This window comes from Platichthys flesus, chromosome 16 (assembly GCF_949316205.1).
Source record: "Platichthys flesus chromosome 16, fPlaFle2.1, whole genome shotgun sequence".
In the NCBI taxonomy this organism is placed as follows: Eukaryota; Metazoa; Chordata; class Actinopteri; order Pleuronectiformes; family Pleuronectidae; genus Platichthys; species Platichthys flesus.
This window is the reverse complement of record NC_084960.1, coordinates 21224343-21241255: the sequence shown is the minus strand read 5'-3', so window position 1 is coordinate 21241255 and position 16913 is coordinate 21224343. Positions and strand designations below refer to the sequence as shown.

At 40.0% G+C, this 16913-nt stretch overlaps 1 protein-coding gene and 6 non-coding genes across 8 annotated transcripts in view; 1 reads left to right on the top strand and 6 right to left on the bottom strand.

The window, feature by feature from the left end:
* Positions 1–6293, top strand: part of pdxdc1 (pyridoxal-dependent decarboxylase domain containing 1) — a 30218-nt gene extending 23925 nt beyond the window's left edge. For both annotated transcript variants that reach the window (XM_062407453.1, XM_062407452.1), the window contains exons 18-23: positions 265–383; positions 485–606; positions 1207–1299; positions 1524–1620; positions 2339–2437; positions 3068–6293. In XM_062407453.1, the coding sequence (XP_062263437.1) occupies positions 265–383; positions 485–606; positions 1207–1299; positions 1524–1620; positions 2339–2437; positions 3068–3360 (823 nt within the window). In that variant the 3' untranslated portion in view covers positions 3361–6293. The remainder of the gene's footprint in view (positions 1–264; positions 384–484; positions 607–1206; positions 1300–1523; positions 1621–2338; positions 2438–3067) is intronic.
* A 1976-nt stretch (positions 6294–8269) lies between these two features.
* Positions 8270–8342, bottom strand: trnam-cau (transfer RNA methionine (anticodon CAU)). The gene has a single exon. It is a non-coding gene; the product is annotated as a tRNA-Met (tRNA).
* A 771-nt stretch (positions 8343–9113) lies between these two features.
* trnag-gcc (transfer RNA glycine (anticodon GCC)) lies at positions 9114–9184 on the bottom strand. Its single transcript has one exon. It is a non-coding gene; the product is annotated as a tRNA-Gly (tRNA).
* Positions 9185–10977: 1793 nt separating this feature from the next.
* trnag-gcc (transfer RNA glycine (anticodon GCC)) lies at positions 10978–11048 on the bottom strand. Its single transcript has one exon. It is a non-coding gene; the product is annotated as a tRNA-Gly (tRNA).
* A 987-nt stretch (positions 11049–12035) lies between these two features.
* On the bottom strand, positions 12036–12108 carry trnam-cau (transfer RNA methionine (anticodon CAU)). Its single transcript has one exon. It is a non-coding gene; the product is annotated as a tRNA-Met (tRNA).
* A 2610-nt stretch (positions 12109–14718) lies between these two features.
* Positions 14719–14789, bottom strand: trnag-gcc (transfer RNA glycine (anticodon GCC)). Its single transcript has one exon. It is a non-coding gene; the product is annotated as a tRNA-Gly (tRNA).
* Positions 14790–16618: 1829 nt separating this feature from the next.
* Positions 16619–16689, bottom strand: trnag-gcc (transfer RNA glycine (anticodon GCC)). Its single transcript has one exon. It is a non-coding gene; the product is annotated as a tRNA-Gly (tRNA).
* Between the last annotated feature and the right edge of the window lie 224 nt (positions 16690–16913).

Genomic DNA, 16913 nt, shown 5'->3' with positions numbered 1-16913 from the left:
GAAGGTGAGGAGAATTTTAAATTCTATTCTAGATTTAACTGGAAGCCAGTGTAGCGATGCTAAGACTGGAGAAATGTGCTCTCTTTTCTTTTCTTTGTTTGGCATTTTGGACAAGCTGTAGAGTCTTTAACGACTTACTGCTGGAGCCTGATAATAATGAATTACAATAGTCCAGTCTCGATCTAACAAAGGCGTGGAATAGTTAGTAAGTAAATCTATTAAGAATTTGGCCCGTGGGATTCAAACAGGTGTGTTGATGCTCAGGTACGAACCACAGGCTGAAAGAATGGATGAGAGCAGGAGGAAGCAGGAGCTGGAAAAGATAAACTCTGAGCTGCTGAGGAAGCTACAAGACCTTGACACAGACATCATCTTCTCCACTGGTTAGTACTGCATCACATCTGACTGGCCTCCGAACAATGAGACAAACTGTTACTATCTCATTAAACACTTGTGCCTTTTCTGTGTAATCCTCTGTCCCAAGGTCCTGAGTTTGGGGCGGAGGAGGACTGCATCTTTGTGGGCATGGTGACTGAGGACGTTGATGTTTCAGAGCTAGTGAATACCATAGCTGCCCTAGGGAGGGACATAGAGGAGAATGGAAGGGTAACTGATATATTAACCCGATATGACCCAAAGGTCATTAGAAAAATGCAAAAATTGTTCTCAGATATTAAATCAATAGTTCAAGTCATTGTGTTCAAGTGTCTCAGTCTGACAAAGTTGAGATTATTTATTTGATTAGCTATTGGTTTGAAAGTAAATTCAGTTATATTTGTATAGTCCCAAATCATAACATACATTATTTCAAGGCACTTTTTATAGTAAGGTTTGGACCTTAAAAATGTTTAGTTTTTCTCTTTGCTGCTGACAGTTTAATCGACATGAAGTGATGTTACATTTTCAGAGGCTGTTATTGATAGCAGTGGTTCCTGCTGGTAGTCATCCTCCAGCTTTGGCCAAACTATAAACAGCTCAGGTTAAGGTCAGCAGAGCTTGATGGGAGTTTTATTGTAGAAAATTCTCAAATTTAGTTGAACTCTGTCAGATGTAAATGATGACAGTATATCAGTTTATCCAAACAGGATAATTAAGTGGCATATCCACACAGTCTTGGTTGACAAACAATCATCCTTGTTCCAGAAAAATGAACATTGCATAACTTACATATTACATTTCTAAATCATTGTGACTCTTCCTGTGTAGCTGTTAGATAACATGACAGAGGTGGTGAGGAAAGGCATCCTGGAGGCAGAGCTGCAGCTGCTAAAGGCCAACGAGGAGAAACTCATGGAAGAGGTGTGTGTGTGTGTGTGTGTGTGTGTGTGTGTGTGTGTGTGTGTGTGTGTGTGTGTGTGTGTGTGTGTGTGTGTGTGTGTGTGTGTGTGTGTGTGTGTGTGTGTGTGTGTGTGTGTGTGTGTGTGTGTGTGTGTGTGTGTGTGTGTGTGTGTGTGTGTGTGTGTGTGCGACACACTATACAAATCCATTCCACTGATTTGTGTGTCTTGTTCTGTGTATTTCAGGGGATGTTGAGACAGCTTCCTCTGGTTGGCTCTGTTTTAAACTGGTTCTCTCCTGTAGGAAGCTCCATACAGGGGAGGACCTTTAACCTGGCTGCAGGTACTGTGGCCATACATTGGGACAATGACCAATAAGACCAATAACTCTCTGAAGTCACTCAAATGTTATATCAGGTGTAACTTTTAAACCTTCTACGGATCAGCTTCAAAAGTTTATCATGTGTAGATGCCTAAGAAATATTTTCACCAAATTTAGTAAAAAAAACTGAACTTGAATAGTTTTGTACACACACACACTCAAACACAGTCACACACATAGGCAGGGGTGAAAACAAAAACACTGAAACACTGAAAACACCTATTGAAGTAAGTTTTTAAAAACGTTGTCCATTTGTTTTCTTTTGCACAAGCTGTGAACTACATTGTAGCAGATTCCATGTCACTGGTTATTTCTTCATTGATTTGCTTAGATGTTTCAAAGGTCAGTTTGTGGGATGAGCCTAAAGTCAGATTCTGTCTGTGTAACCTTAGACAGAAAATATGAAACATACAAGAGATACAGTGTAGTATACACTTAAACCACGAGGTCTGGATTCAAAATTGTTAACATAGGGCTTTTAAAGATCTAATGTACATGATGTAAAAGATGCCACCCACTGAATTTACATAAATGTTGATTGCACTTTAAATGTGTGATCTGGTGTAACATAGAGATGTGTAACCATTTAGTCCATTATATTAGTTAGCGCTTATAAAAATGTATATGAAAGTATGTTGATGTTTGTCAGTACAATGATTGTAATGGTGTATGTCAATAGGTTCCCTGGGTTCCACAGAGAAGACTTACTACACTATGGCCCAGGCAGACAATTCGTCCCAGCAGGACACTCCCACCTCCTCATCACAGAGAATGCCAGGTGAGTTTGTCCATGTTTGCCGCTGAAGATTTTCTCAAATAGCCAAATATCAAATAAGTAAATTTATAGAAATGGGCAGCATACTGTCTATTTCTATAGTTTCACTAATACTCTAAATACAGCAACAGTCATGTAATGCTGACTCTTAATGCTCTCTCTTTCTTTCTCTAATTCCCTGTTGTCCACACTACTTTGTAGTTCTTTAGCCCCTTAAATGGTGATTTTTTTTTTTTAGCAGCACTGGTGACCCTGAACTTGTTAGAATACTGCAGAGTTTCTTCATATTTATTTACAAGCAAATGCAGACACCTAGCTTTGCTACCTGGTTCTTAAGTGTATGCAAAATACTGGTGACACTTACTGTAACATTTACACCCTAATTACTATACAAAGCTAAAACACTGACTTGCAGGTGGCCTTGTTTATTTCAGGCTTCTTCCTCTTAGTCTTTGTTCTAAACATGTCTAGCTGAATTACTAATTTATGATTCAATGAGTAACACACAGTAGTTTGATGAGCAGAGTTGGAGCTGCAAATTGCGGCTGACACATATGAAAGTGAAGGTGAATATGGAGATCACACTAGATCACACAGGCTCATTCTCTTCCTGACTCTTACATTTCCTCACAGGTCAGAGGTTATTCCAGCGCTCAGGGGCAAGCTCCGACTCCTTAAGTGAAACAAGCTCCATTGGACCATCTGATGAAAAGGCCCAGGAGGAGAGTACCACTGCGAGCAGTAGCATTCACCCTACCTTCTCCGCACATGAACCAGAGGAGGACTCACTGCACACTGCAAGTGATGCATCACCAGAGAAAGTCCAGGAGTCATGTGAGCACATGCACAAAACACATGTGGAGCCTGGGGGGGCCTCAGAGGAGAGGCATCCCGACGGCCAAGAGGATGAGCAGAGCAGGAGATAGTACGACCCTCAATGCAGGTGTTTTCCAGTCTTCCTCTAAATGATACTAGCCTAGGAGATGTTTAACAAAAAAGCTTTATTACTTTGTGAATCTAACTCTTGCAGATTCCAAGTAAAAACACTACTCCGATGAACTAGACTGGGCTACTTGTCTCAGTTGTATGTTTCAGGTCCTAGAGGATGTCAGAGTTAATGGATAAATCTCCCCTGGATATACTGACACTATATCCAGTGCATTCTATTTATGTAGGGATAGTGTTTTAATATGATATTCTTCTTCTGCCGGTGGCTTAATGTGCTCCTAAATTTGATTGAATCCTTTTAATCACTCCTATAAAGGGATGCCTGTATGGTTTTGCTGTTTGCAGTTATAGTTCCATGGTGTAGTCTGTTGAGATTTACTTCACCTGCTTCTTGGGTGGTCACTTTTCCCCATGTGTGATAGTTGCCTCTATATCCATTTTTCTGGTTGATGGAAAATGTTCTGTTGTCCTTTGTAGCTGCACTGAAAATATTTTCGATGTGTCAAGACACGACTCGTGTTTTCTCTGATTCCCTTTTTATTCAGGAATCCTTGTAAACACAGGGAAGTGTACATGTTTCAGGGTGGATTTTTTCTTCAAACTTTGGATGGAGTAGAGTTCAGAGGGACTTGGTGTTGTGTTGCTCTTTGCACTGATCACTTGGTTACTTGATGACTTTGGGTCCCGTTGGATTGTCGAGCAGAGTAATTAGTCATAGTTTCGGTCTTAAGAGAAATATGAAAACTTAATATTCAATTCACTTGAGCACTAATCTGGAATTAAAGCAACTCAAAAGAAATGAGTGCAACTGCAATTACAGTGTTTAGAGTCCTCACTGTAAATAATATACCCTATATATGTATATACCTAACATACCTAATTATTCATCTACAATCAAATAAGTTATGATCAAATCCATCTGTATATGAGGAAGAAAACATCATCTATTTAATCTAAAGGATGACTAACAGCCGTCAGTTGCTTCCAAACTCTCCCCTCATGTGTGCACTGCCCCAAAACACGACAATGGACTAACAGAGGCACTACTAGAGAGAGAAGAAATGTCCAAATTCAGTCCTAATTCTGTGAGAAGTCAGAATATCTTTGTAAATCAGAATCAGATTACACATCCAGATTTTCTTTTGGATGTGAATGTTTTGTTTTTTTTCCCAGTAATGCTACCTGAGTAAAAAGTAGCCTTGTGCCACAGAGGAGCATTGCTTGGCATGTATTTTCTGTATGTGGAAGTTTTCTTTTTTGCACAAAACATCCTGACAGACATGGGTCAAACCACTTCCTGTTGAGATGTTTTTAAGTGCCACATTAGAGGGCCAAACCAGTTTTCTCTTTTTCTCACATTTTTGGAACAACTCCATTGATTATGTTTGTCTTTGAATTTCTCCTGTCCGACACTGATGGCCCTTCTTTAGCTCTTGTCTGTATAATATAATAAATCATGGGCAGCACAGGCCGATTGTGAGCATGCCATGTGCACTTTATTAATGTTTTTTATAACAGATTCTGTTCAAAATGACTGTTGATAACCTTTTCATGTGTCTATCACACCAGGATAAGTTCACAGACATTTTTCAGGTGAGATCCTGAAGCCTGTTGTACACTGTGTGGTTTTGGCCAGTCCCAAATGAAAGTCAGTCAGTCATAATTGAACATGGAGGTTGGCAATTAAAATGGTTGTCCACTTAGCCTGATTTGAGTTTCAAAACAAAGACAGTGTAATGAGCACATCTACAAAGCAGCCGTTCAGAATATAGTATGAAGTCACACAAAACTATAATAATTTAAACTATCTGTAGACATGCTCTCAAGGCAGATATCATACTGCACAGTCGGACGTGTCGAAGATTGTAGTCGACCACCTCACACAGTGTAACAGAGTGGTAAGATCACTCTTTTTGCTGATTTTGTAGGAGCCTTAATGTTTCAATGCGGTGCTGGAAATTCATTTTGGCAAAGGAAACCCATGAAGAAGTGTCAAGAATACACACACACACAGAGACATATGTGATAACAAATAGAGCCCAAATGTTATGCATTTTTGGCTGGTGCAATACCCATATTATGGAGTAAAAATGTCCTATACAGACATATTGGAAAATAGTATATATCATTCCTAAGATTAAATGCTTAAGAACTTTTTGAAGAAATATAATTGTTATTTTTACAATTTACCCATAAACATTATTACAAACTATGAATAAAAATAAATCACAAACACAACCAAATAAGGAAAATAAACACATTGTTTATGTAAAAAACATTTTCTACACTGTTTATTGTTTTAAATAAGTTTTCATATTCGCGTGTATCTGCAAACTCTAACGTTGTTACTTATGTGTGTGACGGGCTCATGTTATTTTTTATTGGGCTGTATAATAAGAAACTGATTGAAACCTGCAAAACATGCGAACGCCTGTAAACAACAGGATCGAGGGGGATCATTGTTGTTTAATGTACCATTTGTAATTGAATCGGGGTGAAAGAGCCTAATTAGTTGATGCCTGAATGTAAAATATGTGATGTTTAAGAATGAAAGCAAAACACTTATCAGCCAGGCTTAAGTGGAACATTTACTGGAAGGAACACAGTGGAGATGGATATTACAAAATATTTAAGCTTTATTGCACTTGCCCTGTCAACTTTACTACTGTTCTTATTTAATTTCTTATATAGTTTAAATGAAGCAAAGTCTATTCTGTGATGATTTTTGTCATTTGATCATAATGAAAATCTATATCAATAAGTTCCAAACCTTTGAAGATGTAGATATTGATGAAGAACTTTTGATTTGATATGAAATGTCCTGGACCGTCCTGCTTCTGTCTGAATAATTCCATTACATCAATGTAAATTCTGTCTGTCAACAGATTAAATTCTAAGTTTTCTAATCTTATTGTTGGATCTTGGTTTTCTGTTCTTGCAGTTGTATGTCTCCAACTTAAAACTTGATGGAAGAGTGAGTTATGGACCAAGGAAGAACCCACTAAGTGGATTTGATTAATTGGTTAGATCCAGGAAAAAGTTGTACCACTTTCTTTAACATTGCAATACAATTGTTTAACATTTGAATGACTTTCTAAACAAGTAATGCAGAGATCTTTTTGAAAAAAATCAGGCCTACTTAGAGGACTGATATCTACGAGTCTGCAACATTGATTGAATTTAAGGAGGCTGGTGGGCTTCGACAGAAGTATGTTCTCAGAGTACCATTATAGTTAGTAAATGTACTTGTACTTTTAAAGAGTAAAAAAAAAAACAATGGCAAACAAAGGAGATCATTACATCACAGAAAAGTGCTTTGAATCTTGAGAATGAAGCGCAGTGCAGCGCCAAGAAAAGCAGGGCGCCTCGCACTCTGCACCTATGGTTTCAGCTTCACAACAAGTTCTCACCAGACCCAGAAGTGCCCAGCAGCACAGCGCAACCAGCTGTTGTCACGTGGGTTGGAATTACGCACATCTATTCTGGAGTTTTTACTTCTCCAAAAGCGCACAGAGCTGGCTGCACCTTTCAGTGACAATGTCTTGGTCACCAAGTCCTCTGTCGCCTGACAGTGACAGAGGAGGATCAGCTCATCGAACTATCCACTGACAGTACGTTGAGAAACATATGAAACCAAACCACTCACCCAGTTATGGATCTCTTGCCAGAAAGACTTGCCACAATTGGCAGAAAACGCTATGATGAGCGTTTTTCCCTTTTCAACAACATATATCTTTGGGAAAAGTGGATGTTCTTCACTCACCTACCGGAAAAACAGACACCGGTCAAGAGTCCAGCCTGAGGCTGATATGACCATCTGCTTGACAACCTCCATCCGTCCAAGCTTAGATAAGTTGTGTACTACTCATCAGGGTCAGACATCTCACAGATGTAGGAGTATGTGTGCCATCCACAGATGGTTTGAGGATTAATTGTCCCTTCTACATATATGTTTAAAAAAAAACATGAATCATGAATGGTTTATATTGTCGTAGATGCGGGGACCGTGCATCTACGATAATATGACACTTGCCCCGGGTGAGGGTTGAACTCACGACCTTCAGATTATGAGACTGACCGACTGCCTACTGTGCCAACGGTGTCCATTTTCTATAAAAAATGGACAAAAACTTTCTGTAAAACTAGTAGAAATATGAAAGACTACCTGTTCTCAGAGTATTCTAGGACATTGATCTCCAGTACTTTGTCCAAATAGTCCACATGTTATTTACGGAGCCATTGAGTCAGGACAAGTGTTTCTGTCCAACCTTTCAATAGTCCGGAAAAAAAGTTACCAGGTGATGACATATCCATGCTTGTAAAGTCATTTCTAAACAATTGTAGCTATAATTGTAGCAGAATCTACCAGTTCCAACTCCAACACGATCCGCTGACTAACTTTTGTCATTGTTTACGAAGTAAGCAGAGGCCAGAGAATTTGTCAATAACGCTAGCATAGAAACTCTAACGCTACTAGCGTTTCGGCTGTGTATTTGCAGCACGACTCAAGCACAACTATGAATGCTCGGTCTCTGCACATCTACGGCATAAATGTATATATTATATCGCCTCCTCAGAAATAATATCAAATGTTAGGGTTATAGCAGCCATGGAACGCTCTGTCAGTCTATATTTTCTGTATTTAATAAACAAGCACTCCCTGGTCTGCAAGTAGCACAACTTGTAGCTGGCTCTGTGTTTCACCAGAAATGTACAACTACTCTTTGAATTCTTCAGCAGGAAATACAAGTGCACCTTAAAGCACATGAGTCAATCCACTGAAGAGTTTCCACAGTTTCAGCTCTTTTCAAAGAGGATCCTCTTATCTTGTTGAATTAACACTGGAACCTACCTGTAAAAGGTAATCATATAAGACAATATGACACTTGCCCCGTGTGAGGGTTGAACTCACGACCTTCAGATTATGAGACTGACGGGCTGCCTACTGCGCCAACGAGGCCTGTTTCCTATAATAGTGGGTAAAAACCTTGGGTAAAACAAAGAGAAATTTGAAAGACGTCATGTCCGTCACAAAACCATCATATAAAAAGTCAGAAAATGTTTGTTACATGTTTGTATTCTAGAACATTGAAATCCAGTACTTTTTTGTCCAAATAGTCCACATGTTATTAACAGAGCCATTGGGTCAGGACAAGTGTTTCTGTCCAACCTTTCAATAGTCCGGAAGAAAAGTTACCAGCTGATGACATATCCACGCTTTTAAAGTCATTTCTAAGCAATTGTAGCTAGTAGTGGAAGTATGTAGTCTATGTACAACTCAGAATCCCTTCCTATTTAACTTTGAGTATTTTATCGCAATAACGATAGTCCTCTTGATGAACAAACAACTCACACCTGGGGCAGGGTGGGGCTTAAATGCTAGCTGGCCTGCCACAAACAACAGCCCAATACAAAAGTGATTTAGACCTGAAGGGCTAAGGCTTTTGATCCTATGAGATTCTTAGACATACCTTCATACCCATACCCTGTAAACAGAAAGCTGTGTGGTTACTTTATGTTGCTTATTGATGAACAGTTCTTACTTGCAGTTTGTGATCTCAATTTCAAGTCAAACTCGTTGCCACATAAAAGATTAAAATTTCAAATGATAGAATGGTACACTTTACTATCTTTTCATTTTCTAGTGCACAAAGACACAAATTCCAGAAGGAAATGACGACCATTAGACTCAACCTTCGAGATACAAGTAGTTTGGCCAAAGTTAGTCGACTGCATTAGCCGGGAATTGAACCCGGGCCTCCCGCGTGGCAGGCGAGAATTCTACCACTGAACCACCAATGCATATTTTATGGAAATTTCACCTTTTTTTTTCGACGAGGTCCACTTAAGGTGCCAGTATACTCTGCCTTGACAGTTTGTCTGCTATTTTTTCCACTGCCGATAGAAAGAGAGGTACTGACACATGCCTCAAGGCGTGACGGGGCCAATTGTTCAATGGTAAGAAAAGAGAAGGGTTTGCATCTTTCTCTCAAGCCTGACTTAGCTATGTCTGTTACTTTTAATGTGAACAACCAACTGCAAGACACCCAAGAGAAGGTCTGACCCATGCATTTTTATCTATAAACACAATAAGAGCTGTGATTGGTCCGCTTGATAACATCGCATTTCTGGCAGATTCGCAGCCAGATTTCAATTGAGTTGGAGGAAGAAAAACGGACGACATCTTTCTTTTCTCCGTTGCCGTTCTTTATGTACAAGTCATTGCTCTTCAGAATCTACCAGTTCCAACTCCAACACGATCCGATGACTTACTTTCGCCATTGTTTAGGAAGTAAGCAGAGGCCAGAGAATTTGTAAATAAGCTGACAGGAAACCGGAAGATACTCAACGATAGCATAGAAACTCTAATGCTACTAGCGTTTCGGCTGTGTATTTGCAGCACAACTCAAGCACAACTATGAATGCTCGGCCCCTGCACATCTACGGCATAAACGTATATATTATATAACCTCCTCAGAAATAATATCAAATGTTAGGGTTATAGCAGCCATGGAACGCTCTGTCAGTCTATATTCTCTGTACTTAATAAACAAGCACTCCCTGGTCTGCAAGTAGCACAACTTGTAGCTGGCTCTGTCTTTCACCAGAAACGTACAACTACTCTTTGAATTTTTCAGCAGAAAATACAAGTGCACCTTAACTGAAGAGTTTCCACAGTTTCAGCTCCTTTCTTGTTGAATTAACACTGGAACCTTGCTGTAATAAGAAGATCATATAAGACAATATGACACTTGCCCGTGTGAGAGTTGAACTCACAACCTTTAGATCATGTGACTGACCGCTGACTACTGCGCCAACGAGGCCAGTTTCCTATGATAGTGGGCAAAAACCTTGGGTAAAACAAAGAGAAATTTGAAAGACTTCATGTCCGTCACAAAACCATCATATCAAAAGTCAGAAAATGTTTGTTACATGTTTGTATTCTAGAACATTGATCTCCAGTACTTTTTTGTCCAAATAGTCCACATGTTATTAACAGAGCCATTGGGTCAGGACAAGTGTTTCTGTCCAACCTTTCAATAGTCCGGAAGAAAAGTTACCAGCTGATGACATATCCATGCTTTTAAAGTAATTTCTAAGCAATTGTAGCTAGTAGTGGAAGTATGTAGTCTATGTAAAACTCAGAATCCCTTCCTATTTAACTTTGAGTATTTTATCGCAATAACGATAGTCCTCTTGATGAACAAACAACTCACACCAGGGGCAGGGTGGGGCTTAAATGCTAGCTGGCCTGCCACAATCAACAGCCCAATACAAAAGTGATTTAGACCTGAAGGGCTAAGGCTTTTGATCCTATGAGATTCTTAGACATACCTTCATACCCATACCCTGTAAACAGAAAGCTGTGTGGTTACTTTATGTTGCTTATTGATGAACAGTTCTTACTTGCAGTTTGTGATCTCAATTTCAAGTCAAACTCGTTGCCACATAAAAGATTAAAATTTCAAATGATAGAATGGTACACTTTACTATCTTTTGATTTTCTAGTGCACAAAGACACAAATTCCAGAAGGAAATGACGACCATTAGACTCAACCTTCGAGATACAAGTAGTTTGGCCAAAGTTAGTCGACTGCATTAGCCGGGAATCGAACCCGGGCCTCCCGCGTGGCAGGCAAGAATTCTACCACTGAACCACCAATGCATACTTTATGGAAATTTCACCTTTTTTTTTCAACGAGGTCCGCTTAAGGTGCCAGTATACTCTGCCTTGACAGTTTGTCTGCTATTTTTTCCACTGCCGATAGAAAGAGAGGTACTGACACATGCCTCAAGGCGTGACGGGGCCAATTGTTCAATGGTAAGAAAAGAGAAGGGTTTGCATCTTTCTCTCAAGCCTGACTTAGCTATGTCTGTTACTTTTAATGTGAACAACCAACTGCAAGACACCTAAGAGAAGGTCTGACCCATGCATTTTTATCTATAAACACAATAAGAGCTGTGATTGGTCCGCTTGATAGCATCGCATTTCTGGCAGATTCGCAGCCAGATTTCAATTGAGTTGGAGGAAGAAAAACGGACGACATCTTTCTTTTCTCCGTTGCCGTTCTTTATGTACAAGTCATTGCTCTTCAGAATCTACCAGTTCCAACTCCAACACGATCCGATGACTAACTTTCGCCATTGTTTAGGAAGTAAGCAGAGGCCAGAGAATTTGAAAATAAGCTGACAGGAAACCGGAAGATAGTCAACGCTAGCATAGAGACTCTAATGCTACTAGCGTTTCGGCTGTGTATTTGCAGCACGACTCAAGCACAACTATGAATGCTCGGTCCCTGCACATCTACGGCATAAACGTATATATTATATCACCTCCTCAGAAATAATATCAAATGTTAGGGTTATAGCAGCTATGGAACGCTCTGTCAGTCTATATTCTCTGTACTTAATAAACAAGCACTCCCTGGTCTGCAAGTAGCACAACTTGTAGCTGGCTTTGTCTTTCACCAGAAACGTACAACTACTCTTTGAATTTTTCAGCAGGAAATACAAGTGCACCTTAAAGCACATGAGTCAATCCACTGAAGAGTTTCCACAGTTGAAGCTCTTTTCAAAGAGGATCCTCTTATCTTGTTGAATTAACACTGGAACCTTACTGTAATAAGAAGATCATATAAGACAATATGACACCTGCCCCGTGTGAGGGTTGAACTCACGACCTTCAGATTATGAGACTGACGCGCTGCCTACTGCGCCAACGAGGCCTGTTTCCTATAATAGTGGGTAAAAACCTTGGGTACAACAAAGAGAAATTTGAAAGACGTCATGTCCGTCACAAAACCATCATATCAAAAGTCAGAAAATGTTTGTTACATGTTTGTATTCTAGAACATTGATCTCCAGTACTTTTTTGTCCAAATAGTCCACATGTTATTAACAGAGCCATTGGGTCAGGACAAGTGTTCCTGTCCAACCTGTCAACAGTCCGGAAGAAAAGTTACCAGCTGATGACATATCCACGCTTTTAAAGTCATTTCTAAGCAATTGTAGCTAGTAGTGGAAGTATGTAGTCTATGTAAAACTCAGAATCCCTTCCTATTTAAGTTTGAGTATTTTATCGCAATAACGATAGTCCTCTTGATGAACAAACAACTCACACCTGGGGCAGGGTGGGGCTTAAAGCCTAGCTGGCCTGCCACAAACAACAGCCCAATACAAAAGTGATATAGACTTGAAGTGCTAAGGCTTTTGATCCTAAGAGATTCTTAGACATACCTTCATACCCATACCCTGTAAACAGAAAGCTGTGTGGTTACTTTATGTTGCTTATTGATGAACAGTTCTTACTTGCAGTTTGTGATCTCACTTTCAAGTCAAACTCGTTGCCACATAAAAGATTAAAATTTCAAATGATAGAATGGTACACTTTACTATCTTTTCATTTTCTAGTGCACAAAGACACAAATTCCAGAAGGAAATGACGACCATTAGACTCAACCTTCGAGATAAAAGTAGTTTGGCCAGAGTTAGTCGACTGCATTAGCTGGGAATCGAACCCGGGCCTCATGCGTGGCAGACGAGAATTCAACCACTGAACCACCAATGCATATTTTATGGAAATTTCACCTTCTTGTTTTTTCGACGAGGTCCACTTAAGGTGCCAGTATACTGTGTCTTGACAGTTTGTCTGCTATTTTTTCGACTGCCGATAGAAAGAGAGGTACTGACACATGCCTCAAGGCGTGACGGGGCCAATTGTTCAATGGTAAGAAAAGAGAAGGGTTTGTATCTCTCTCTCAAGCCTGACAACCAACTGCAAGACACCTAAGAGAAGGTCTGACCCATGCATTTTTATCTATAAACACAGTAAGAGCTGTGATTGGTCCGCTTGATAGCATTGCATTTCCGGCAGATTCGCAGCCAGATTCGAATTGAGTTGAAGGAACAAAAAACGGACGACATCTTTCTTTTCTTCGTTGCCGTTCTTATGTACAAGTCATTGCTCTTCAGAATCTACCAGTTCCAACTCCAACACGATCCGCTGACTAACTTTAGCCGTTGTTTAGGAAGTAAGCAGAGGCCAGAGAATTTGTAAATAAGCTGACAGGATACCGGAAGATACTCAACGCTAGCATAGAAACTCTAATGCTACTAGCGTTTTGGCTGTGTATTTGCAGCACGACTCAAGCACATCTATGAATGCTCGGTCCCTGCACATCTACGGCATAAACGTATATATTATATAACCTCCTCAGAAATAATATCAAATGTTAGGGTTATAGCAGCCATGGAACGCTCTGTCAGTCTATATTCTCTGTACTTAATAAACAAGCACTCCCTGGTCTGCAAGTAGCACAACTTGTAGCTGGCTCTGTCTTTCACCAGAAACGTACAACTACTCTTTGAATTCTTCAGCAGAAAATACAAGTGCACCTTAACTGAAGAGTTTCCACAGTTTCAGCTCCTTTCTTGTTGAATTAACACTGGAACCTTGCTGTAATAAGAAGATCATATAAGACAATATGACACTTGCCCCGTGTGAGAGTTGAACTCACAACCTTTAGATCATGTGACTGACACGCTGACTACTGCGCCAACGAGGCCAGTTTCCTATGATAGTGGGCAAAAACCTTGGGTAAAACAAAGAGAAATTTGAAAGACTTCATGTCCGTCACAAAACCATCATATCAAAAGTCAGAAAATGTTTGTTACATGTTTGTATTCTAGAACATTGATCTCCAGTACTTTTTTGTCCAAATAGTCCACATGTTATTAACAGAGCCATTGGGTCAGGACAAGTGTTTCTGTCCAACCTTTCAATAGTCCGGAAGAAAAGTTACCAGCTGATGACATATCCACGCTTTTAAAGTAATTTCTAAGCAATTGTAGCTAGTAGTGGAAGTATGTAGTCTATGTAAAACTCAGAATCCCTTCCTATTTAACTTTGAGTATTTTATCGCAATAACGATAGTCCTCTTGATGAACAAACAACTCACACCAGGGGCAGGGTGGGGCTTAAATGCTAGCTGGCCTGCCACAATCAACAGCCCAATACAAAAGTGATTTAGACCTGAAGGGCTAAGGCTTTTGATCCTATGAGATTCTTAGACATACCTTCATACCCATACCCTGTAAACAGAAAGCTGTGTGGTTACTTTATGTTGCTTATTGATGAACAGTTCTTACTTGCAGTTTGTGATCTCAATTTCAAGTCAAACTCGTTGCCACATAAAAGATTAAAATTTCAAATGATAGAATGGTACACTTTACTATCTTTTGATTTTCTAGTGCACAAAGACACAAATTCCAGAAGGAAATGACGACCATTAGACTCAACCTTCGAGATACAAGTAGTTTGGCCAAAGTTAGTCGACTGCATTAGCCGGGAATCGAACCCGGGCCTCCCGCGTGGCAGGCAAGAATTCTACCACTGAACCACCAATGCATACTTTATGGAAATTTCACCTTTTTTTTTCAACGAGGTCCACTTAAGGTGCCAGTATACTCTGCCTTGACAGTTTGTCTGCTATTTTTTCCACTGCCGATAGAAAGAGAGGTACTGACACATGCCTCAAGGCGTGACGGGGCCAATTGTTCAATGGTAAGAAAAGAGAAGGGTTTGCATCTTTCTCTCAAGCCTGACTTAGCTATGTCTGTTACTTTTAATGTGAACAACCAACTGCAAGACACCTAAGAGAAGGTCTGACCCATGCATTTTTATCTATAAACACAATAAGAGCTGTGATTGGTCCGCTTGATAGCATCGCATTTCTGGCAGATTCGCAGCCAGATTTCAATTGAGTTGGAGGAAGAAAAACGGACGACATCTTTCTTTTCTCCGTTGCCGTTCTTTATGTACAAGTCATTGCTCTTCAGAATCTACCAGTTCCAACTCCAACACGATCCGATGACTAACTTTCGCCATTGTTTAGGAAGTAAGCAGAGGCCAGAGAATTTGAAAATAAGCTGACAGGAAACCGGAAGATAGTCAACGCTAGCATAGAGACTCTAATGCTACTAGCGTTTCGGCTGTGTATTTGCAGCACGACTCAAGCACAACTATGAATGCTCGGTCCCTGCAAATCTACGGCATAAACGTATATATTATATCACCTCCTCAGAAATAATATCAAATGTTAGGGTTATAGCAGCTATGGAACGCTCTGTCAGTCTATATTCTCTGTACTTAATAAACAAGCACTCCCTGGTCTGCAAGTAGCACAACTTGTAGCTGGCTTTGTCTTTCACCAGAAACGTACAACTACTCTTTGAATTTTTCAGCAGGAAATACAAGTGCACCTTAAAGCACATGAGTCAATCCACTGAAGAGTTTCCACAGTTGAAGCTCTTTTCAAAGAGGATCCTCTTATCTTGTTGAATTAACACTGGAACCTTGCTGTAATAAGAAGATCATATAAGACAATATGACACCTGCCCGTGTGAGAGTTGAACTCACAACCTTTAGATCATGTGACTGACCGCTGACTACTGCGCCAACGAGGCCAGTTTCCTATGATAGTGGGCAAAAACCTTGGGTAAAACAAAGAGAAATTTGAAAGACTTCATGTCCGTCACAAAACCATCATATCAAAAGTCAGAAAATGTTTGTTACATGTTTGTATTCTAGAACATTGATCTCCAGTACTTTTTTGTCCAAATAGTCCACATGTTATTAACAGAGCCATTGGGTCAGGACAAGTGTTTCTGTCCAACCTTTCAATAGTCCGGAAGAAAAGTTACCAGCTGATGACATATCCACGCTTTTAAAGTCATTTCTAAGCAATTGTAGCTAGTAGTGGAATTATGTAGTCTATGTAAAACTCAGAATCCCTTCCTATTTAACTTTGAGTATTTTATCGCAATAACGATAGTCCTCTTGATGAACAAACAACTCACACCTGGGGCAGGGTGGGGCTTAAATGCTAGCTGGCCTGCCACAAACAACAGCCCAATACAAAAGTGATTTAGACCTGAAGGGCTAAGGCTTTTGATCCTATGAGATTCTTAGACATACCTTCATACCCATACCCTGTAAACAGAAAGCTGTGTGGTTACTTTATGTTGCTTATTGATGAACAGTTCTTACTTGCAGTTTGTGATCTCAATTTCAAGTCAAACTCGTTGCCACATAAAAGATTAAAATTTCAAATGATAGAATGGTACACTTTACTATCTTTTCATTTTCTAGTGCACAAAGACACAAATTCCAGAAGGAAATGACGACCATTAGACTCAACCTTCGAGATACAAGTAGTTTGGCCAAAGTTAGTCGACTGCATTAGCCGGGAATCGAACCCGGGCCTCCCGCGTGGCAGGCAAGAATTCTACCACTGAACCACCAATGCATACTTTATGGAAATTTCACCTTTTTTTTTCAACGAGGTCCACTTAAGGTGCCAGTATACTCTGCCTTGACAGTTTGTCTGCTATTTTTTCCACTGCCGATAGAAAGAGAGGTACTGACACATGCCTCAAGGCGTGACGGGGCCAATTGTTCAATGGTAAGAAAAGAGAAGGGTTTGCATCTTTCTCTCAAGCCTGACTTAGCTATGTCTGTTACTTTTAATGT